This window comes from Myodes glareolus, chromosome 20 (assembly GCF_982192425.1).
Source record: "Myodes glareolus chromosome 20, mMyoGla1.1, whole genome shotgun sequence".
NCBI lineage: Eukaryota > Metazoa > Chordata > Mammalia > Rodentia > Cricetidae > Myodes > Myodes glareolus.
Window position 1 is genome coordinate 2788416 of NC_142045.1, and position 21722 is coordinate 2810137.

Below are 21722 nucleotides of genomic sequence, written 5' to 3' on the forward strand. Positions count from 1 at the left end.
CACTCCCTGGTACCTGTAGATCAAGATGTAGAACTCTGGAATTCTTCTCTAGCACTATGACTGCCTGCATGTCACCAGGTGCCACTATGATGATAATGAACTAAACCTCTGAAACTGTAAGGTAGTCCCAAACAAATGTTTTTCTTTTTAAGATTTGCAATGGTCATGGTGTCTTTTCATAGAAATAGAAACTCTAACTAAGGTTGAAATTGATAGCAGGGACAGGGGTATTGTGGTGATAGACATGACCTTGATTTTGTTTAAAGGAATGGGATTTTAGAATTACTGATTAGGAAAACCATGCAATGATTTAAGTTGGGCTTAACAGGCCATATTAATAAGAACATGGAAAACAGTAGACAGAAGCTTCTGTCCTGTCTGGTACTTCAGCCATTCAGTACCAAAGAAAATCATAGAAGCTTGTATTAACTATAAATTGCTTAATCTATTACCTCAGGATTATTATTAACTAACTCTTAAAACTTAAATGAGCCCTTAAGTCTCATGTCTGTTTAGAAACATAGTTTGGTGCCTTTTCTCAATGAGTCATTCTCATCTTGTTTCCTCTGTGTCTGGCTGATGATTGTGTCTCTGCCTTTTCTCTTCCGAAAATTCTCTTAGTCTGGTTATCCTGCTTATACTTCCTGCCTGGCTACTGGCCAATCAGTGTTTTATTAAACCAATATGAGTGACAAATCTTTGCAGTGTACAAAAGTATTATCCACAGTTCCCCCCCCCTTTTTTATTTCAAAGCAAGGCACTGAATTCAATCTTCTATGTTTAGCTTTTTTCCTGACCTTTGTCAATAACAACTTGTAATCAAAACATTAAACAAAAACAAACATCCATAATTGATTTTTGGGGACTATAGGCATAGTTTTCTAGATTACTCCTGCTGAATGGGAGCACTGATAATCTTATGAGAACCCAAAGAAAATTTGTGGTCAAGTCCTGACTATAGTATTCTATGAGGTTGGATCATCTCAATCAGCAGCCTTGAACTATTCTGGAAGCATAACCCAGAAGAAACTACAACAGAGGTTCTCTGAAACATTGGAACATCTGGGCCATTCATTTTTATTGGAAAATTTTCAGGAGATCCTCATTGATTAAACCTTATTTTGTAGTATGAGGGGGCCGGCTTGTTGGGGTATCTGTCCAGCCCAGTACCCCACAGCCCACAAGCCCCAAAGAAAATTACACACAGGACTCCATAAGGTTATAAACTGATTGGCCCATTAGGTCAGGCTACTTATTAGCTCTTATAACTTATGTTACCCCATTATCCTTATCTACGTTAGCCACATGGGCTCAGTACCTTTCTCAGTGTGACAGCTTACATGTTGCCTCTTCGGTGGTCTGGACAGGAATGGCAGAGGAACCTCCCTGCTTCCCAGAATTCTCCTGTTCTCATTGCATCGCCTCTACTTCCTGTCTGGTTTTCCCGCCTACACTGCCTGCCTGGCCAATCAGCGTTTTATTAAAATATGATTGACAGAATACAGATAATTCTCCCGCACCATTATTTTTCTTAACCAGGAATAAATCCACAGACTCTTATTTCCTGTGGAAACAAAAGTAAGACTTCTTCTACAAAGTAACATATCTTTTGAATTAAATTTTGAAGTCAAGGCATTTTCAAAATATGTAGGTTAGGTTAATCCAGTTATATTTATAATCCAATGTCTTTTAGGAGCTTTTAGCAGTCAAACAATTCAAAGACAACACAACAGCATACAGTATTTAGATTCTCTGTATATTCTCCATCTTTGTGTGACTATTTTTCATCTCTCTTTCTTTTATTTTTATTTTTTAATTTTTGTTTTCCAGAAGGATTTCTCTGTGTATCATTGGTTGTTCTGGAACTAATTCAGTAGACCAGGCTAGACTTGAACATATAGAGATCTGCCTGTCTTTGCCTCCCAAGTGCTGGGATTAAAGGTGTGTGCCACCACACCTGATTATTTCTTTTTTTTTTAAAAAGAACTTTCTCTATCCCTTTTATTTTTTCTCCTAAGTCTATGCATACTTTTAAACACACTGTAAGCCATTTAGAGGTTTTTTTGTCATCTGAATCTGTCTTTACTGTGTATCTTTATCTTTTTCTGACCACATGAGTCTTTAGTCTACTAAGGGTTATTGCTAGGATTAAAGCTGCTGCTTTGGCGACTGATTCTACCCCATTCTTTAGTTTCTTGAGAGTCTAGTTTCCTGGCCACGGTACTGGTGGAAGTCAAATTTGTTGCCACAACTCTATGGAGTGTCTAGGTTCATATCACGACCAAGAAGCATGCTGCCTGCCTTTCATAAATGCCACTTAAGTGTATGATGGCAGAGTCTCTTAAAAGAGTTGCAAGGTTTTTATTGCTAACACTGAATCAGGAAACTTCCCTTAAAGTAGTCGCACCTGTGATTGCTGCCAACAAACAGAGCCTACCAGAGAAAATATGGTAACCAAGAAGCTGCACTTGACTGGTTTTATTTTATCTGTCTAGATTCTTTTTTTAAAAATCTTCCTTATGATTTATGTGGAATTTTTTGTCAAATGTTTGTGTGCCATTTATAAACAAAAGTTTTTGCTCCATCCAGATTTGCAGCTGTTTAGACCCAATGAAACACACAGAGGGTTATATTAATTATAAACTATTTTGTCTTTTAGCTCAGGCTTATTATTAACTAGCTCTTACAACTTAAATTAGCCCATAATGCTTGTCTATGTTTAGTCATGTGGCTTGGTGCCCTTTCTCAGTGAGACATTCTCATCTTGCTTTCTCTGGAGTCTAGCCGATGACAGTATCTCTGCCTTTCCTTTTTCCCGATTCTCTTAGTCTGGTTTCCCTGCTTATACCTTCTGCTTGGTTACTGGCCAATCAGTGTTTTATTAAGCCAATATGAGTAGCAAATCTTTATAATTTACAAGAAAATTGTGCCACAGCAGAAAACAGTGGTGCTGAGGGTAATTTGAACTGTGAGGGCTTGGCTCAAGAGAAGAATTTTAGAATGTTACCTAGAAATCGTGACTACTTTTTGCCCTTGTCTAAAAGTCTTCCCGAGGCCAAAGTGAAAAGTTTTGAATTACTTCTGTTGGCAGCAGAATTCTCAAAGCAGTTTATTATTGACTCTGCTGTATGGTTACTAATGGTCACTCTTAAGCAGATCTGTAATAAAAAAGGAACAAGCTGAACACGGAAAAATATAAATTGTATAATTTTAGGAGGAAAGAGAGACCAGGAAGTAGAATGAAGCTAAATCCTGTGTTCAAGGCGATAAATGATCAAGAAATGAAATAAAGGAAGTGGTGACCTCAGGACAACACCTTACTTAGCTATGTTTTCAACTTGTGAAAAGGAAGTAAAGAACATGTTAGTCCCAAGCATGGTGGGGCACATCCATAATTCCAGTACTCAGAAAGTAGAGGTTGACAGAGATCTTGAGTTTGAGGTCAGTCTGATGTACAGATACAGTTTCAGGTCAGCCAAGCTTTGGCACTGAAGGAAATCATGGAAAATAGAAAGCTGTTGAAGTGAAGATGTGACTGAATGAGGAAACCATGATGTAGACCCAGCAAGCAGCAGTAATTGGCAGCTTTGGCCACATGGTTTGGTCTTTAGAGTCAAAAATACAAGAAAGGGGTTATGCAGTCTCCCTCAATGACTAAGGGAAGCTACTGAAGAAAGACATGTGTCAGCAGTGTCTCTGAATGGAGACCTAGAGAAGATATTGTGTGTAGCTATGAAGGTGAAGCTTAGATTGAATTGGAGATCCCGTAATGTTGGAGATTCCAGAACTGTGGGGTACATGCCAAGGAACACTGGTAACAGAGAGTGGAACCAGACCAAGAGAAAGAAGTATGCTGTAGTCAACAAAGTCAAAAGGAATTGGAAATCTGAAGAGCGTTTGGACACCAGGAACGCAGATGCAGAGTTTGAAGTTTGTCCAGCTGATTTTCAGTCTTGTTTTGGTCCAGTATTTCCTTGCAGTGCTCCCTTTCCTCCATTTTGGAAAGGCAATAAATATACTGTGTTGTTGTGTGTTAGAACTGCATGATCTATATACATTGTAGAGGCTTGCAAGAATCTCAGAGGAGCTTTTAAACAGAGGAGACTGTTAAAGACTACAGAGACTTTTGTAGTTATACTATATGTATTTTGCATTATATTATAACTATAAGACTATGGGGGCCGGGGAGTGGAATATTCTAAAAAAAAAAAAAAGGCTGCCACATAGACTCATGTGTTTGAATGCTCTGAGTTCTAATATATTCAAGCTATGCCTACTGTGGTATACTGTTTGCTTCCTGCTGCCTGCAGGAAGATCAAGATTTAGAACTCTCAGCTACTTCTCCAGCACCATATCTGCTTGAATACTCTCACGTTATGCTATGAGGATCCTGCCATGATGCTAATGCACTAAAGTTCTGAAACTGTAAACCAGTCCCAGTTAAATGTTTTCCTGTATAAGAGTTGCTGTGGTCATCGTGTCTCTTCACAGCAATAGAAGCCTTAATGAAGATGCCTGATGTCATGTGTTCCTGCACTGATCAACTGGAATCCCGTGAACTGTAAGCTGGAACAAACTCTTCATTCTTTAAGCTGCTGTTGTCAGGAGTTTATCCTCAGCAAAGAGAAAAGTAACTAATAAACAGGCATGTGTAGTGGTGAATGTGCAAGTACTGTAATTCTGTAAAGCAAATGGAGTTCCTGCTGAGAGTATCAGTTATCTGTAATTAGCTACCCTGGTGGGTATCCAGAGAGCCCAGGACTCACATTGGACTGAATGGAAGGTTTAAAATCACTGAGTGAAGGAATTTTTTTTGTTTTAGTTTAATTATTTTTATTTTTCACTTTTATACTACATTTTGATCCAACTGTAGTTTTCCCTCCCTCCCATTCCCCCAGTCTCTCCCCTCCACCTCTCCTCTACCCCAGACCCACCTTGCTCTTCCTCCCTTCAAAAAGAACTGACCTCCCAGAGATATCAACCAAACTCCACACAGCAAGCTACAATAAAAGCTGACACATACCTTCTCATCAAGGCTAAATGAGGCAACACAGTGAGGAGAAATGGGTTCCACAAGTAGGCAAAAGAGTCAGAAATAGCCCCTGCTCCCTCTGTTAGGAATCCCTCAAGAACACCCAGCCACTCAACCACATCATATATGCAAAGGACCTTGATCAGACTTATCCAGTTTCCCTGGTTCTGTGAACCCCCATGAGTCCCAGACACTTGATTTTGTGGCTCATATTTTGCAGTGTCCCTGACCCCTCTGGTTCCTCTGATCCTTCCTGTCTCCCCTCCTCAGGACTCCCCTAAATCCACCTAATGTTTGGTTGTGGAACTAGTATCTTCTCACATCAGGTGCTGGATTAAGTCCCTCTAGTCTCTTTGATGACAATTCTGCAAGCCGCCTGAATTGACTGCAAGAGCACTTTGCAGTCAGGACAAACTGTATGTCAAAGGTTTTCTGGCTGGATTATTGTCCCAGTCCCTCTACTTGAGGCCTTGCCTATTTATAGAAGATGGCCTTTTCAGGTTCCATGTCCCCCATTACTGGGAATGTTTGCTAGGGTACCTTTGTAGATTTCATGGTGTTTCCATTTCACTATGTTTTCAGCTCATCCCACAAATACCTACCCTCCACACCAATTCTGGTCATTTCTCCTAGTATTTTCTCCCCTTTTCCCGTCACTGGAACCCTCCTGTTCCCATCCCCACCCATCCCCAGTCCAACAATCAAATTCATTCCATTTCTTCTTCCCACGGAGATCCTTGCTTTCCCCCTTTAAGTTGTCCTTGTTACTTAGCCTTTATGGGTTTGTGGATGGTAGAATCTTTTAATTTATAGCCCGTATCCACATATAAGTAAGTACATCCCATTTGCATTTCTAGGTCTGGGTTACCTCACTCAGGGTGGCTTCTTCAAATTCTATCCTCTTTTCAGGAAATTTCATGATGTCATTGTTTTTATTAGCTGAGTAATATTCCATTGTGAAAATGTACCACATTTTCTTTATTCATTCTTCAGTTGGAAGACATCTAGCCATTTCCAGTTCCTTGCTGTTATAAATAAAGCTGCTTTGAATATAATTGACCAATTGATTTTTTTTTAGTTAATCTTCTATCCAGGAACTTTGTTGAAGGTGTTTATCAGCTGTAGGAGTTCCTAGAGAGAATTTATGAGTTCCCTTATGATTACTATTGTATTATCTGCAAATAACGATATTTTGGCTTCTTCCTTTTCAATTTGTATCCATTGATCTCCTAGAGCCTCTTTGCTCTAGCTAGAAATTCAAGTACTATATTGAATAGATGCAGAGAAAATGGACAGCATTATCTTGTTACTGGTTTTAATGGAATTGCTCTGAATTTAATTGATATAGGTTGCAAACTTGCTGCAAATTGCCTTTATTCTATTTATCTGTGTCCCTTGTTTCCTTGATTTTTCTAATGCTTTTATCATGAAGGGGTACTGGCTTATGTCAAAGTCTTTTCCAGTAGCTAATAAGATGACTATGTGCTTTTTATTTCTTATAGATTTTTTTATATGGTGGATTACATTGACAGATTTGAACCATCCCTACCATCTATGGGGTGAAGCTTACTTGCTCATAGTGGCTGATCATTTTGATGTATTCTTGCATTTGGGTTGCATACACTTTATTGAGTATTTTTGCATCTATGTTCATGGAAATTGGTCTGTAATTGCCTTTTTTTGAATGTTTGGGTGGTTTGGGTATTACAGTGACAGTGGCCTCATAAAATAAATTTGGCTGTTTTTCTTATTTTTCTATTTTGGGGAATAATTTGAATGTAGATATTACATTTTCTTTAAATATCTGGTGGAATTATGCTCTAAGTCTGTGTGGCTCTAGACTTTTCTTTCTTTTTCTTTTTGGTTGGGAGACTTTTAATAATGCTTCTCTTTACTTAGGGGTCATTGGTCTATTTGAATTGTTTATTTGATCTGGACTTAACTTTGGTAAGTAGTATCTTTTTTAATTTTGTGAAGTACAGGTTTTTGAAGTATGATCTCATGATTCTTTGGATTTTCTTCATGTCTGTTGTTATGTTTTCCTTATTTTATGATTTGGATAGTCTCTTTTGACTTTTTGGTTAGCTTGGATGAGGGTTTGTCTAGCTTGTTGATTTTCTCAAAGAATCAACTTTTGTTTCAATGATTCTTAGTGTTGTTCTCCCTGTTTCTAATTTATTGATTTCAGCTCTGTTTGATTATTTGCTACCATCTACCTCTCTTGGGTATGCTTGTTTTTTTTTTTTATTTCAGATTTTTAGCTGTGCTCTAATGTTTCTAGTATGAGATCCCTACAATTTCTTTATGTAGGCACTTAGTACTATGAACGTTCTTCTTAGCAGAGCTTTCACTTTTTCCTACAAGTTTGGGTATGCTTTGTGTTCATTTTCATTGTTATCTAGGAAGTCTTTAATTGCTTTCTTATTTCTGCTTTGACTTAATTGTCATTCTGTAGGAGTTGATCATGAGTTTTTAGGCTTTCTGTTGTTTTTGCTATTTTTAAAATCTAGCTTTAATCCATAGACTGAAAGTATACAGGAGGTTATTTCAATTTTCCTTCATTTGTTGAAAGAGAGAGAGAGAGAGAGAGAGAGAGAGAGAGAGAGAGAGAGAGAGAGAGAGAGAGAGTTTGTGACCAGGTATATGGTCAATTTTGGAGAATCTTGCTTAAGTCATTAAGAAGAAGCTATATTCTTTTGTGTTTGGGTGAAATATTTGTAGATTTCTGTAAGGTCAACTCAATTCATAACATCTGTTAGCACCATTGTTTCTCTGTTTAGTTTTGTCTAAATGGCTTGTCCATTGGTGAGAGTGGAGTGTTGAAGTCTCCCAGTATTAATGTGTGTAGTTTGATGTCTGATTTATGATTTAGTAATTCTTATTTTTTATTGTTTTTTTTCAAGGCAGGGTTTCTCTGTAGTTTTGGAGCCTGTCCTGGAACTAGCTCTCATAGACCAGATTGGCCTCTAACTCACAGAAATCTGCCAGCCTCTGTCTCCCAAGTGCTGGAATTAAAGGCATGTGCCACTACCGCCCTGCCCTAATTTTTTTAACAAATAGGGGTGACATTGTGCTTGGGGCATAGATGCTCAGAATTTAGACATCATCTTGATGGATTTTGCCTTTGATGAGAATGAAGTATCCATTTACAACTCTTTTGAATAATTCTGATTTAAAGTTTATTTTGTTAGATATTAGAAAAGCTGTACCGGCTTGCTTTTGGGGTCCATTTGCTTGCAAAATCTTTTTCTAAACCTTTACTCAGAGACACTATCTATCATTGATGTTGAAGTGTGTTTGAATATGCCACAAAATGATGTATCAAGTTTTCATAGCCATTCCCTTAGCATATGTCTTTTGTTTAGAGAAATTGAGTGGATATATTGAGAGATATTAAAGACCAGTGATTGTGAATTCCTGTTATTTTGTTGCTGTTGATGGTAGAGGTAGTGTGTGTGTGTGTGCGTGTGTGTGTGTGTGTTTCCCTTCTTTGGCTTTTGTTAGTATGGTATTATCTATTTCTTTTGCTTTCATGGAAGTAGTTAACATCCTTGGGTTGGAGTTTTTCTTCTAGTGCCTTATGTAGGAATGGATTTATGGATATATTATTCAAATTTGACTTTGTCATGAAATATCTTGTTTTCATCTATGGGGATTAATTTTTTTTTGCTGGGTATAGCTCTCTGGGCTTTCATCTGTAGTCTCTTGTAGTCTGCAAGACATCTGGCCGGACCTTTCTGGCTTTAAGAGTCTCCATTGAAAAGTTGGGTGTATTTTTATTAAGTCTGCTTTTATGTTATTTGACCTTTTTTCCCTTGCAGCTTTTAATATTGCTTCTTTGTTCTGTATGATTAGTGTTTTGATTACTATGTGGCACATGGATTTTCTTTTCTGGTGATAATCTATTTAGTATTCTATACCTTTTTTTACCTTTATATATGTATCCTGCTTTATGTTAAGAAAATCATCTATGATTTCATTAAATATATTTTCTAGATTTTTGAGCTTGAATTTTTCTTCTATTCCTATTTATAGGCTTTGTCTTTGCATAGGGCCCAAAATTTCCTAGATATTTTGTGTTAAGAATTTTTGACCAATGAATCTATTTCTTCTAAAGTATCTTCAATTCCTGTGATTTTCTATGTTCTCTTCCATCTCTGTTGAAGAAGTCTGCAATTCCTGCTCACTTACCTTGACTTTTCAGTACCATTATTCATTCAGTATGTGGTTTTTATTTTTTATTTTTGCTTTTATTTTCACTTTCAGATCTTGAACTGTTGCCTTAACTTTTTTTTCTTTTTCTTTTTACTTTTTGACTTTCTTGGTATTCTGTAAGAGATTTATTGATTTTCTTTCTTGATTTCTCAAGACAGGGTTTCTCTGTGTAACAGAACCCATGCTATCTTGTAACTCTCTTTGTGAACCAGGCTGGCTTAAAATTCACAGAGCTGCACCTGCCTCTGCCTCAGGAGTGTTGAAAATAAAGGCATGTACTCCCATGCCTGCCTTTCCTCAATTTCTTTAAAGAATTTTTTTATTTCTTCTTTTAACGGACTCTATTATGTTAATAAAGGTATTTTTAAGGGCATTGTCTTGTTTTACAGCTGCTTTGGCATATTCAGGTCTTGATGTCTTAAGATACCTATGTTGTGATGGTACCATATTGCTCTGGATGTTCTTAAACCAGCACTTAGGTATATGAGTATAGGATGATTGTATGTCTATGTGCTGATTTTTTGAGTTTGTTTTTTACTAAATGGGTGTTTTGCTCCTTGGTTTTGGTTTCCTCTTTGGTCTTCTGGTCTTTGTGGTCTGTATTTCTGGCAGCTGGCATGATCTGTGATCCAGTATGGAGTGTCTGTTCAAGTTGAGGACTGGATTTCTGGGTGGTAGCTTGGTTTTCGATACAGCAGTAATCTCTGGGCAAGTTGGGTGGTGAGATACGGTGGTGAGGAAGTAGGTGTGTATTGGGGAGCACTGAGTGGGGGAAGAGGTCTGCTGGGGTAAACTATTTGGTAAATTGATTGTCTAGTCAGCAAACATCCAGAACACACCTGCATCCACCTCCTTGTTCTGGGATTACAAATGCACATTGTCACATATGGGTTTTTATTTGGGTTCTGAGGGTCTGAACTCAGTTTGGCATTTTTGCACAGCAAATAACTTACTTACTGAAACCAAGGCCTGGGAATGTTTTTCCTGGAAAGTATTGTTGTGGCCTAGACTGCTGAATTCCTGATCTTCACTAAGTATCTCCTTCTGACACATGGACCCTGGGTGGAAATTAATTTCAGGCAGCTGCTCCAGATAGCATTCTCCCCTGAGGAGCTCTTTCTGGTTTCCACAATGGTGTTGGCTTGGGGAGACATATACTAAGAGGCTGCTTGTTTGTTTCTGGCTGCTCAGCCCCTAAGTAATCACACAAAAGCCATATTGTTTGCAATACTGTTTTGTCAATAGCTTAGGTGTATAGCTATCTAGCTCTTACATCCAGAATTAACCCACTTACATTATTTTATATTTTATCACAAGGCCTGTGGCTTACTGGCAAGGTTCCAGTAAGCAGCTCATGTCTTTTCCTTCTGGTGGCTACGTGGCGTCTCCTGACTCTGCCTTCTTTCTCCCAGCATTCAGTTAAATTTTCCCCTCCTAGTTCTACTCTGACCTATCACAGGCCAATCAAACTTCTTTATTCATTAAATAAAAAAAGCAACACATATACAGAGGGACTTCCCACATCACAGAAAGCTTAGAAAAATTGCACCTTATCATGCAAAAACTGCAGTTCAATGGCTTTGGAAGGACACATCTGCAGGGGATGCGATGTGACACTTTACAATGACATTAGCAGACGGTCACTCATTTCTGTGGAGATTAGTTCTGGCGCCTAAGGGAGATGTGTAGTGTGAATGAAGCTATGACATGTTTGGATGTAGAGTGTGTTAACCAGACAGCAAATGGCTTTCCCAAAAGAACCCTTTTCCACTATTCAAATAGTAGTCCAGGCTTTCTTCTCTACTTTTTTAGATAAACAGTCAATATTTGGGGTTGAGCACAGAAATTCATTCTTTAATTCATCGTAACTTCCTAAACTGGAACTTATTCTGTGGACTTGGATATACAAGGGTCCATGAAAATAGTAATCTGTTTTTTTCTTTCTCTACTTTAGTTAAAAACTGGTTCTTTTGTTTTGTTTGTTTCATTTTTGTCTCATGTAGTCAGGCTGTCCTCAGTCTCACTAAGTAGCCTTGGGTGAAACTGAACTTTGATTCTCCTGCCTCCACCTCCTGAGCACAGAGATTATAGGTGCACAGCACTGTGCCTAGGTCATAAACTGGTGGAGATTTACTAGGGGCTTTGGGCATGCTCGATAAGGATTCAGCAAAATCCTCAATTAATACATTCTTAATATTTCCCAGGTTCAACTCTCTTCTGCAGTCCTTACTCTGTGTAACTGCAAATATTCTTACAGACTTTAAAATCCAGCCGGCATCACCTTAGCGTTGTTCCCTGCTCCTGTCTTCGGTCCTTGGGATTTGCTGTCCCTTCTGGCTCCTTGAATTTCTCCGTTGATCACCAGCAACTCCATTTTACTAATTCCCCAAAGGTTTTCCCGTGTGATCTTCACAGACAATTGCAGTCACAGCACACTCCTCCTTCTCCTTGCCCACCTCATTTTCATGAAAGCATTATTTGTTTAAAAAAATCTTTCATCTCTCTTTTTCTTTTCATGTCATTCTTCCTTGGGAGCCAGGATCAATTTTGCTTTTAATCATATTCCTCTTTATAGCAGTATTATCCTATGTGAATTTCTTTCAGTGTGATTCCAGAGTTTGTTAAATGGTTGACTCACCATATGGTTTTTCTCGGGATGTTAATGCAATTATTTTTATATTTTTTGAATATAGAAGACTCTTTCCACTCTCTTTTCTTGAAATCTCAGGCTTCCTTCACAGATAGCACTGGAATCTTAAAACATGAACAAGAAGCAATCTTCTGAGTCTGTCTGAGTCAAAATAGCATATTTTTCCTTTGGGATCATGAAGCTGAATGTGGAATGATCCTAAAATCAAGGTCAGCGCTGAGTGGTTGTTTATACCGACTGTCAGATTGTGGAATAAAAGTGGCTTTTCTATGTCGGCTTTTTTATTGTTTTTCAGGGCAATGTCACGTTTTCCTGCTCAGAACCACAGCTCGTCCCCATCACGTTCGTCAGCTCCAGAAGCAGCTGCCTGCTGCTGCCTGGCACCCCCCAGATGGACGGACTGTCAGTGAGCTTCCAGTTTCGAACGTGGAACAGGGATGGCCTGCTTCTATCCACAGAGCTGTCTGAAGGCTCAGGGACCCTGATGCTCACTCTGGAGGGGGGGACTCTGAGGCTCCTGATTAAGACAGCAGCAGGACATGGAGCTGAAATCCTTACAGGTACAGTCATTGCAGACTTCCTTTTAATTGATCCTTCTCTCCATTCCCTTCCTTTTCTTTCTTACTTTCTTTATCTTTTCCTCCTTCTTTCTTCCCTTTCCATTTCATCTTCACATTCCCCCTTCAGAAAAGTGGAAGTGAGATTTCCCACCCGGAAGGATTTAGCACACTCTGTACCACCAAGGGAGTGGCCTGCTTAGTCCTGTGCCGTGATTTCTCACACTGTGTGTCATCTTTACCATGGTCACTCCAGGAAAGGGGTGTCTTTCAAACTTTATACATTAGCAAATGAAGGGGTGCCTAACTGTCTCCAGAACCACATGTTCAAAATAATAGATCTGAAAATTTGGTTAGAATATATCTACCTTCCATGTCTCCCCAAAGATCTTTGGAATTCTGAATAAATTCTGAATAAATAAATACATAAATGAAATAAAACAGTACCTATGTTTTATTTCATATTTATTAGTGAACTTTAATAATTGCATTTCTTAAATACATTTTGAAGACATTAAGTATATACTGTTATGTGTGGCCTCAGGATATGATGAAACTTTCTAAATGGTCAGAAGCTGGCTGAAGTCTGGGAAACACAGTCGTTCCCCCACCCCATCTCTCTCTCTCTCTCTCTCTCTCTTTCTCTCTCTCTCTCTCTCTGCCTTTTGTGTCCTTGGCTGAGGCACCTGGATCGGTCAACAGACCCTGTTGCTGTGCTGTGAACCATCAGGCACCACAGATTTCACTACAATGTATTATTCTCTGTTTAGATGCCATTCTCCCATTGGACTATAGACCATCTATTGGTCTATAAATTTTATTACCAAAATAGACTAGATAAAATTAAGTTAAATATTAATAATATGATACAATAGTCACAGTCTTGTCAGGTCATGGGAAAGCCTCATGTATGGAAGGCAGGGCAGGGTGACAGAAGGTCATTTCATGTCCTACTCTAGGGCTACCCACCTTATTCTCTTGAGACAGCGTCTCTCACCTCAACTTCATGAGTGAAGAATCTTTTTCAGCTCATAGCTTGAGAGCATAGTCCTGATGCCAGGACCCTGAGGCAGCTGGTTGGGCACATTGAATCTGTAGTGTGGAAACAGAGGGATATGAATGCTTAGCTCACTTTCTTTATTTTATTCAATGTAAGACTTCAGTCAGTGGAATGGTGCCTCCCACACTGAGGGTGGGGCTTCCCATCTCAATTAACACAGTGTAGAAACTCTCTTACAGACATGCCCTGAGTTATTCTACATTCTGTTAAACTGTCAATCAATAATAACAGTGACAACACCCAAAACAGAAGCAATAGTCTTTCTGTAACCTAATTTTGATCATGGCAACCTATCACTCCATTCACTGTATGCCAAGAAACAAGGGCAGCTCTTGCTCACTCGAGTGCATTCATTCTGCTTTTCAGGCTGCAGAGATGGCTCGGTCAGAAGAGTGTTTATATTTGAAGCATAGAGACCATACTTTGATCCAAAGACACCATAAAAAGCTGGCCAAGGTGGCATACCCTGTAATCCCAGTCTGCGGTGGTTGAGGACAGGTGGATTCCTACCTTGCTTGGCAGCTAGTTTAGCTTAAGTAGTGAGTGCCAGGCCAGTGAGGGACCTTGTCTCAGAGGAAGTAGATTGTGTTCCTTAGGGTGGCACCTAAGGCTGTCTTCTGGTTTTCTTGTGTGTGCATGTGCACCATTCCCTCACAAACACACACATGCACAACCATAAAAGTGACTTTTTAAGACTATAGCAGCCATTAACGAGAAAGAAGTACCTGAAACACTTAGTGCAGCATTGGGAAGCTGATTAATAAATATCCATTTCCTCCATACTGAGTGAAGGGCCTCATCCCATGGGGTTGTAAAAGTTGTGAGTAAATCCTCAGTCAGAGGACTTTTCTAATATTTATTAGATTTCTGCTAATAGCAGTGAGTTCTTCACTTTGAGTAATAATATTTTTCATGTTCACTGTCATAAAATTTAAACCATGATCCTCCTTATATGGAGAATAAAAATGTGAGCTGGCACTGAGCTGTCTCTGGCTGATTGATAAGATGTTTGAATACAGAGATTTGTAGGCCTTGGTTCCCAAATGCAGTTTCACTATGGTACCGGCCCCAGTGGTGGGTCCTCTAAGAACCCAGGAATGCTTCTACTATTAACACGCACCTTTGGCTGAGAGAAGGGCTGATCGGAGTTTCTGCATTACCCAGTCATAAGCGAGAAGAGGAATTATATTATTTAACATGTGTCTCCCACATGCTGGATCAAGTGGAAGGAATTTAAATGAGAGCTTAAAAGGCACAGCTGTGTCAGAAGATCAGCCTACGAGTCTTTCTCCAGGAGGTTTTCCTACACTGTGGAAAGAATTGAATCTCTTAATGTGTCTTTCAAATGAACTAAAAATTTATTTGTTCTCACATTTTTCCACCTGGAAAGAGTGAGATGACTAAAAAAGCCAAAATGAGCACTATCGATCTTCCATTAAATTTCTAACCAAATTTACTTTTAAAATATATGAGATCTTATGGACTTCATGAGAGAGGAAAATAGTATGTGAATAAATGGCAATTTTCTCAGTAACCTTCACTGTGTGTGTGTGTGTGTGTGTATACATGTATGCATACATGTGTGTATGCATCTGGGCATGTTTGTATGCTCAGGCGTTACATGTGCACATACACCATGTATACGTACACAGAGGTCAGAGGATGATGAAGGGCACCTGCTTTATTTATTTATTTATTTATTTTTATGTTGTTTTACTCTTTTGACTTTTTTTTTATTAAAAATTTCCACCTCCTCCCCGCCTCCCTTTTTCCTCCCCCTCCTCACCTCCCCTTCCCTTTCTAGTCCTAAGAGCAGTCAGGGTTACCTGCCCTGTGGGAAGTCCAAGGTCCTCCCCTCTCCATCCAGGTATATAAAGGTGAGCATCCAAACAGACTAGGCTCCCACAAAGTCAATCCATGCAGTAGAAACAAAACACAGTGCCATTGTCCTTGGCTTCTCAGTCAGCCTTCATTGCCAGCCACGTTCAGAGTGTCCATTTTGATCACATGCTCCATCACTCCCAGTCCAGCTGGCCTTGGTGAGCTCCCGTTAGATCAGTCCCAACATCTCAGCGGGGGGACACACCCCTCGTGATCCTGACTTCCTTGCTCATGTTCTCCCTCCTTCTGCTCCTCATTTGGACCTTGGGAGCTAAGTCCAGGGCACCTGCTTTATAAGACCCAGAATCTTCCTCCCCCACCTGTCAAAGAGGATTACAGAGCCCCGTGTGCCTATATATATATATATATATATATATATATATATATATATATATATATATATATATATATATATACATTTGAGACAGGGCTTCTCTGTAGCTTGGGAGCCTGTCCTGGAGCTAGCTCTTGTAGACCAGGTTGGCCTCAAACTCACAGAGATCCGCCTGCCTCTGCCTCCTAAGTGCTGGGATTAAAGGTGTGTACCACCACTGCCAGGTCCACCTCTGACTTTTGATATATCAGAATTTCCATATGAGGTCCTCATGATGCTCAACCATCTTATCTAATGAACTATTTCTTTAGAAAGCTTTAAGGGCCAATAAGTCTCTCCTTGACACATGATGTGCCTTGTGAAGCAGAATGTGACGCTATTTATTAATGGCTTGTGGTATCCAGACTAGGTCAGGACTTCCTGTATCTCTGTCTGAGAGGGAAGTGGACTCTTGTGGGAAGCATAGCACAGAGATATCTGCTGCCTTTCTACTCACAGTTTTTCATACAAGGTCAGGGCAGTTCCAAGGTGTTTGGGATCTTTTGCACTGAAAGCGAGAGAACGGTTTGCCAAGTAAATACTTCCCGACATAGGAAGAACCTGAGTTCCATCATTCGGAGGGATGGAATCTGAGGAAGTATAATGCCTGCCTTGTACTTTTTTCTTTGATCTTTTCTTGAAAGAGTCGTATATGTGAGTATCAAGAGAGATAAAGGACCCCATTTCTCTGTCAAGTAGTCTATTTTAGATTCAGTGAGCATTGCCTATGGGCCCTGATGATCAGGCTAGAACTTTGTACAGGGAACTAGTGAACAAATCTCAACATTAAAGACTTACACATCTAGAAGAAAGAAATCATGAATTAGATGGTGTTTTCAAGAAACCAAATGACATTCAAGCCTAGGCATTCCATTTAGGTTGCAATATGTCATTTTTGATGATTTCCCTAAAAATCCTGGACAGGTTTTTCCTGTTTTGATTTTTCTCCAAAACCTTGTAGAAAGAGATACAAGGTGCTTGATGGCTCAGACTATGATCTCTCTGGGTCACAGTTTCCTGCCTCTTGCTATGATAAAAAAAACTCAATAAAAGCAATATAGGGAGAAAAGCTTGTTATACCTCACTGTTTCTGGTTGAAGGCCCTCATGGTGGGGGCATGTCAGCAAAGGATTGATGGAGGTGGTTACAATGCATCCATTGTCAGGCAGTAGGAGAGATGAGTGTCTGCTTGTGCTTAGCTCACTGTCCCTTTTATACAGTTCAAGACCCTAACCAAAGGAATGATGTCAGCTACCGTGGGAGGATCTTCCCTCCTAACCTAGGCAATCTCGTACAGGCATACACAAAGGCAAACCTAACCAAGAGCTCCCTCACAGATGTGCCTGGAAGCTTGCCTATGGCTTGATTCTAGATCTAATCAAGTTCACAATTAGTACCATGCACTTTTCCTTTACAAAAGACAACAAGTAAGTCAAACAGAACAAGGACACATTTAAACTTCAGTTGCCAAAATACATTGTTTTATCTGTCAGTTCCTTAAATATCATGTAAGAGAAGCACTTGATTGACATGAAAGCTCTACGGACAAACTGTGATGGGATAGTAGCATCATGCTCTTTGGGATCTAAAGTTGTGTTATTCTTTCTCAAACGTTTTACTCTGTGGGCTCATTCTGGGGTTCGATGGAATTCACACAACATGACTGGACAGCCTACTTTTAAAAAATAGACATGCAGTCTATGTCAACTGAGTTTGCTATTCAGTGTCATAATTAATATAGATTAATATATCAATCACGATTCAGTGAGAATTTTACACATGACATGTGCTATGTCAGAGATCATGTATGCAGTGTATGCTTATGGGTGTGATGATGGGCTTTACTGTCTTTGTCTATTGCCCTTTAGAATAACCTTTTGAGGCAGGAACAATTTATCCTGGTGTTCACTGGTTTACTAGATTGGCTAGTGAGGGAACCTCCAGAATCCACCTGTCTCCGTATGCCAGGCCTGGGCTGCCAAGCTCAGATTTTACATGTATTTTGGAACTCTGAACTTAAGTCCTCATGTGTCAACAGTAGATGCTTTTCCTTTAATCCATTAATAGACCATCTTAGATACTTTTATTCCTAATGTTGCTGCAATGGGATTATCATTTATGATGAGAACTGAGATCACATGAGGTCTACCTCAGGAAGGCAAATCCTCTTCCAGCGTCTTTGTCCCACACTACAGAGCCCCTTTCCTTGCAGACTCTTGCACCTCTGGCTGTGTTCTGAGACTCAGAAACAGCATAAGCACAGAGAACACACTCATAGCTTCACAATCTAGAGGGAACCTGGCTAAGTCCTCTTGGGACAGGAAAGTCCATGTAGGCAAAGCTCCTATGTATTCCTGACTCACTGTCTTTTACTGCTCCCCATAGATTGCCGTGCACTCTGGAGACACAGGGTGATGTGGTCCTGAGATCTCAGGACATGTTCTTCTGGGAACATATCTTATTGTTCTTTGTTTCTTTTTCTTGTATTCTCTCCCGTTCTCTTCTCTACCTTTCACACCTCTACCTTTTCTTTCCCTTTATCTTCTCTTCGTCTCCTCTTCCCTCCCTCCCAGCCCTATTTCTTTCATTTTTACCTCCTTTTTCTCTTCCCTTCCCTTTTATTTCCTTTTCCTTCCTTTCCTTTCCTTCCTTCCTTCCTTCCTTCCTTCCTTCCTTTCTTCCTTCCTTCCTTCCTTCCTTCCTTCCTTCCTTTCGTCTTTCTTTCTTTCTTTCTTTCTTTCTTTCTTTCTTTCTTTCTTTCTTTCTTTCTTTTTTCTGTTTTTCTAGATGGGACAAGTTATATAGCCAAGCTAGAATTAAATTCTAACTCTTGTTGTGTCATTCTGACTGCAGTTACAGGGATGAGTTGTCATGCGAGCCTCACATTCTATCATTTAATCCTTGTGTGTGTTCATGTGCATGTGTGTGTGTGTGTGTGTGTGTGTGTGTGTGTGTGTGCGCACGCCCAAATCTATGACTCTAGTCTTTGTGGTTCTGCAGGTATGTGTACATCATAGTGTATGTGTGGAAGTCAAAGGACTATATTGGGTTTGAATTCTTGCTTCCACCTTGTTTGAGACAATATCTTCTTGTTCTTTGTTGTGTATGCAAGACTACTTGATCCACGAGCTTCTGGAATTTTCTCATTTCTTCTCCAAATTTGTTATTGGAGTGCTAGGCATACAGACAGTGCTGCCACATCTGGATTTGAGACCTCTGGGAATGAGGACATCATGCATGCCTGGCATGTTACCCACTTGTCTATCACTTCAGACCCATACTATATTTCTAAGGATATTATAAAAGCTCTGAATATGATGCTCAGAATGGAGGCTAGTGTTATCCAAGTCTATCTGAGTACTGAGACCAGGCTATTTCATAAAAGTAAGAGAAAGCCTTTAGTTCATTTTATAAATAAGACTTGGGGGAAAGCTCTGAATATCACATAAAATAGCAAATAACAGAAAAGGAAAAATAGCACTGCTATGTTTCCCTTCAAAAGTCATGTGATTTTTACTTTTCTTATGGGAAAACTTAAGGCAGCAAAAACAGGTCTAAAAGAAAAGATAAAACCTCAGTCTTCAAAATAATTTTTATCGTGGTGTTTTTCCCTCCCCACTGCATAGTCAAGAGTTGGAGTTCAAACCTTTGTTGGCAGGGCACTGTTGAACAGAACTCTACTTGGCTACAGGACTAAGTCCTGTTCTGTAAACACCTCGCCCTTTGTCTCTGAACTGAAAGAGTACAATAAAGAATTATGGCCACTTCATCTAACCCAGTCTCTAGGCCTTCAAAGAGAAAAGGACGTTTCATGAGGGCAATTGATTACTAGCATCATTATCAAAGCAGAATAATCTACTAACTACACATGCCATTATTCCCTTCCAGGTTCTGAGTTTCCACTTTGGTAGTTCCTTTGATAATTCAATTTGATTCTCTTGAATTTTAGCTTTAGGGGTCTGCCTTCTGCACAAGATAGAGACCAGATGAAAGTTGCATTCCCCAGCAGGTCCTATGTATCGTTTGAAGGTGAGGAATAAGGGCGCAGGTTACAGGAAAGCACAAGAAAGACACATGACATGAGAAGGAAGGAATTTTTTCTAATTCTCCTGTAGAATGAATAGAATTTGACCAAGCCATTAATGAGGAGAAGATTACTCCAACCATAAAGAAGATTTGGGGCCAGAACCAGCCTCTTAAGATTCCATGAGAACTCAGGATACTTGGAGAGCAAATCTCAAAACAGGACTGGTACAGAGGAAGCAGGGCTGGTTAGGGATGAAGTGCAACTTGGGGATGGGAATGGTCTCAGACTTAAATATAACTTCAGTGTGCAGCAGTTACAACTAGACACTCAGGTCTGTACTAGAAAGACAGCACTGTCATATTCAGTCTCACTGTTTCTGTCAGACACTAGTGATGACATCACCATACAGTCACTCTCTCATACGCAGACCAAAGGCTTCCAGATCCATGGTGCCTTGAATCATGATCCAGGTTTGCACAATTAGGAAGGCTTGAACCAGTCATTTATGGACAGTGCAATGAGAGGGCCTGCTGCTGACATTTGGCAGTGGAGCTTCAGCTGCTTGGATGTTCCATCATTCAAGGAGCATTTGGAGAGGGCAGGACATGGCCCTGTCGATGCCAAGGGAGACACAGAAACATGACTCACACTCTGACCCCTAGCTACTTTTCATTCCATTGGGACAGGAGGCTTACACAGACAAATTGTTAATTAAGAACACAAGGCCATAAATAACATGACCCAAATGAATGGATCAGATAGTGGATTTATAAGAAATTGCTGGGGATCAGTGTATTCAGGATAAACCTACTGTTTGATTTGTTTGTTTGTATTATTTTTTTTTAGTTCATTAGCCTAGAATGAGGACTCCATTGTAACATTTTCATACATGCATGTAGATATTTTTAATCAGGTTTATCCTACTGTCTTATTTGTCCCTCCTCTTCTGAGTAGACCAGTTCCTCTTTCCAAATGATCCTTCTATACTTTCATGTCTTCTTTTTATGTGGACCAATAATTTCAATGAGAATTGCTCATAGTGACACGTATGAGAGGTCATTTATAGGAGCATGAGAAACTTTCCAGTGACTATACTACTGAAAATGCAGTCTCCTCCCCTCCACTGCCATTGTTAATTGCCTAGAAGACCTTCCCAGCTCCATGATGGAGTGTTGATGGGCTCAATCCTGCATAGGTCTTATGCAGGCTGTCATGGCTGTTATACTATTGAACTCTCAGCATCTGTGATTATTTGTGCATATTTAATTTATTAAAATTGATCTTGCTGATAAGAAAATCTCATTACTGAAGGTTTATAAATGCAGAGCCAAGTGCCATTACTGTCACAGCAAGCTGTCTGATCAAGCACAGAGTTCAAGATTTAGTAGACATAACTGTGAAGAGACAGTCCACATTATGAAAAGTTGTAAGATAAGCAAAACATTTCACTCTCTGCCTGCACAATACATCTCAGGGACACTGACATCATAACAAGCCTCCTTGTTGGCTAGGTATGATGGCATATGCCTGTAATCTCATTACTGAGGAGTAGACATATGATGTGATGTATCCTTCTGTATTCTGTGAATATATTTTATTACCATTGGTTAATAAAGAAGCTACTTTGATCAATAGCCAGATAGAATATAGTCAGGTGGAAAATCCAGGCAAAGATACAGAGAAAAAAGAAGATAGAGTCAGAAAGATACCAGCAGCCACAGAAGAAGCAAGATGTGAGGCAACAAGCTACAAGCCTTGTGGTAAAACATAGACTAACAGAGATGGGTTAATTTAGTTGTAAGAGCTAGTTAGCAATAAGCCTGAGATAATCGGTCAAACAATTTTTAATTATTATTTAGCCTCCAAGTGGTCATTTAGGAATTGGTGGGTAGGAGAGAAACATCCATTTACAGACATAGGAAAACTA

General features: G+C 39.6%; 1 protein-coding gene across 1 annotated transcript in view; it reads left to right on the plus strand.

The window, feature by feature from the left end:
- LOC148118756 (contactin-associated protein like 5-1-like) overlaps positions 1-21722 on the plus strand; it is a 918003-nt gene that overhangs the window by 491206 nt on the left and 405075 nt on the right. Inside the window, exon 8 of the mRNA XM_087899418.1 lies at positions 12193-12457. Within this exon, the coding sequence (XP_087755544.1) occupies positions 12193-12457 (265 nt within the window). The remainder of the gene's footprint in view (positions 1-12192; positions 12458-21722) is intronic.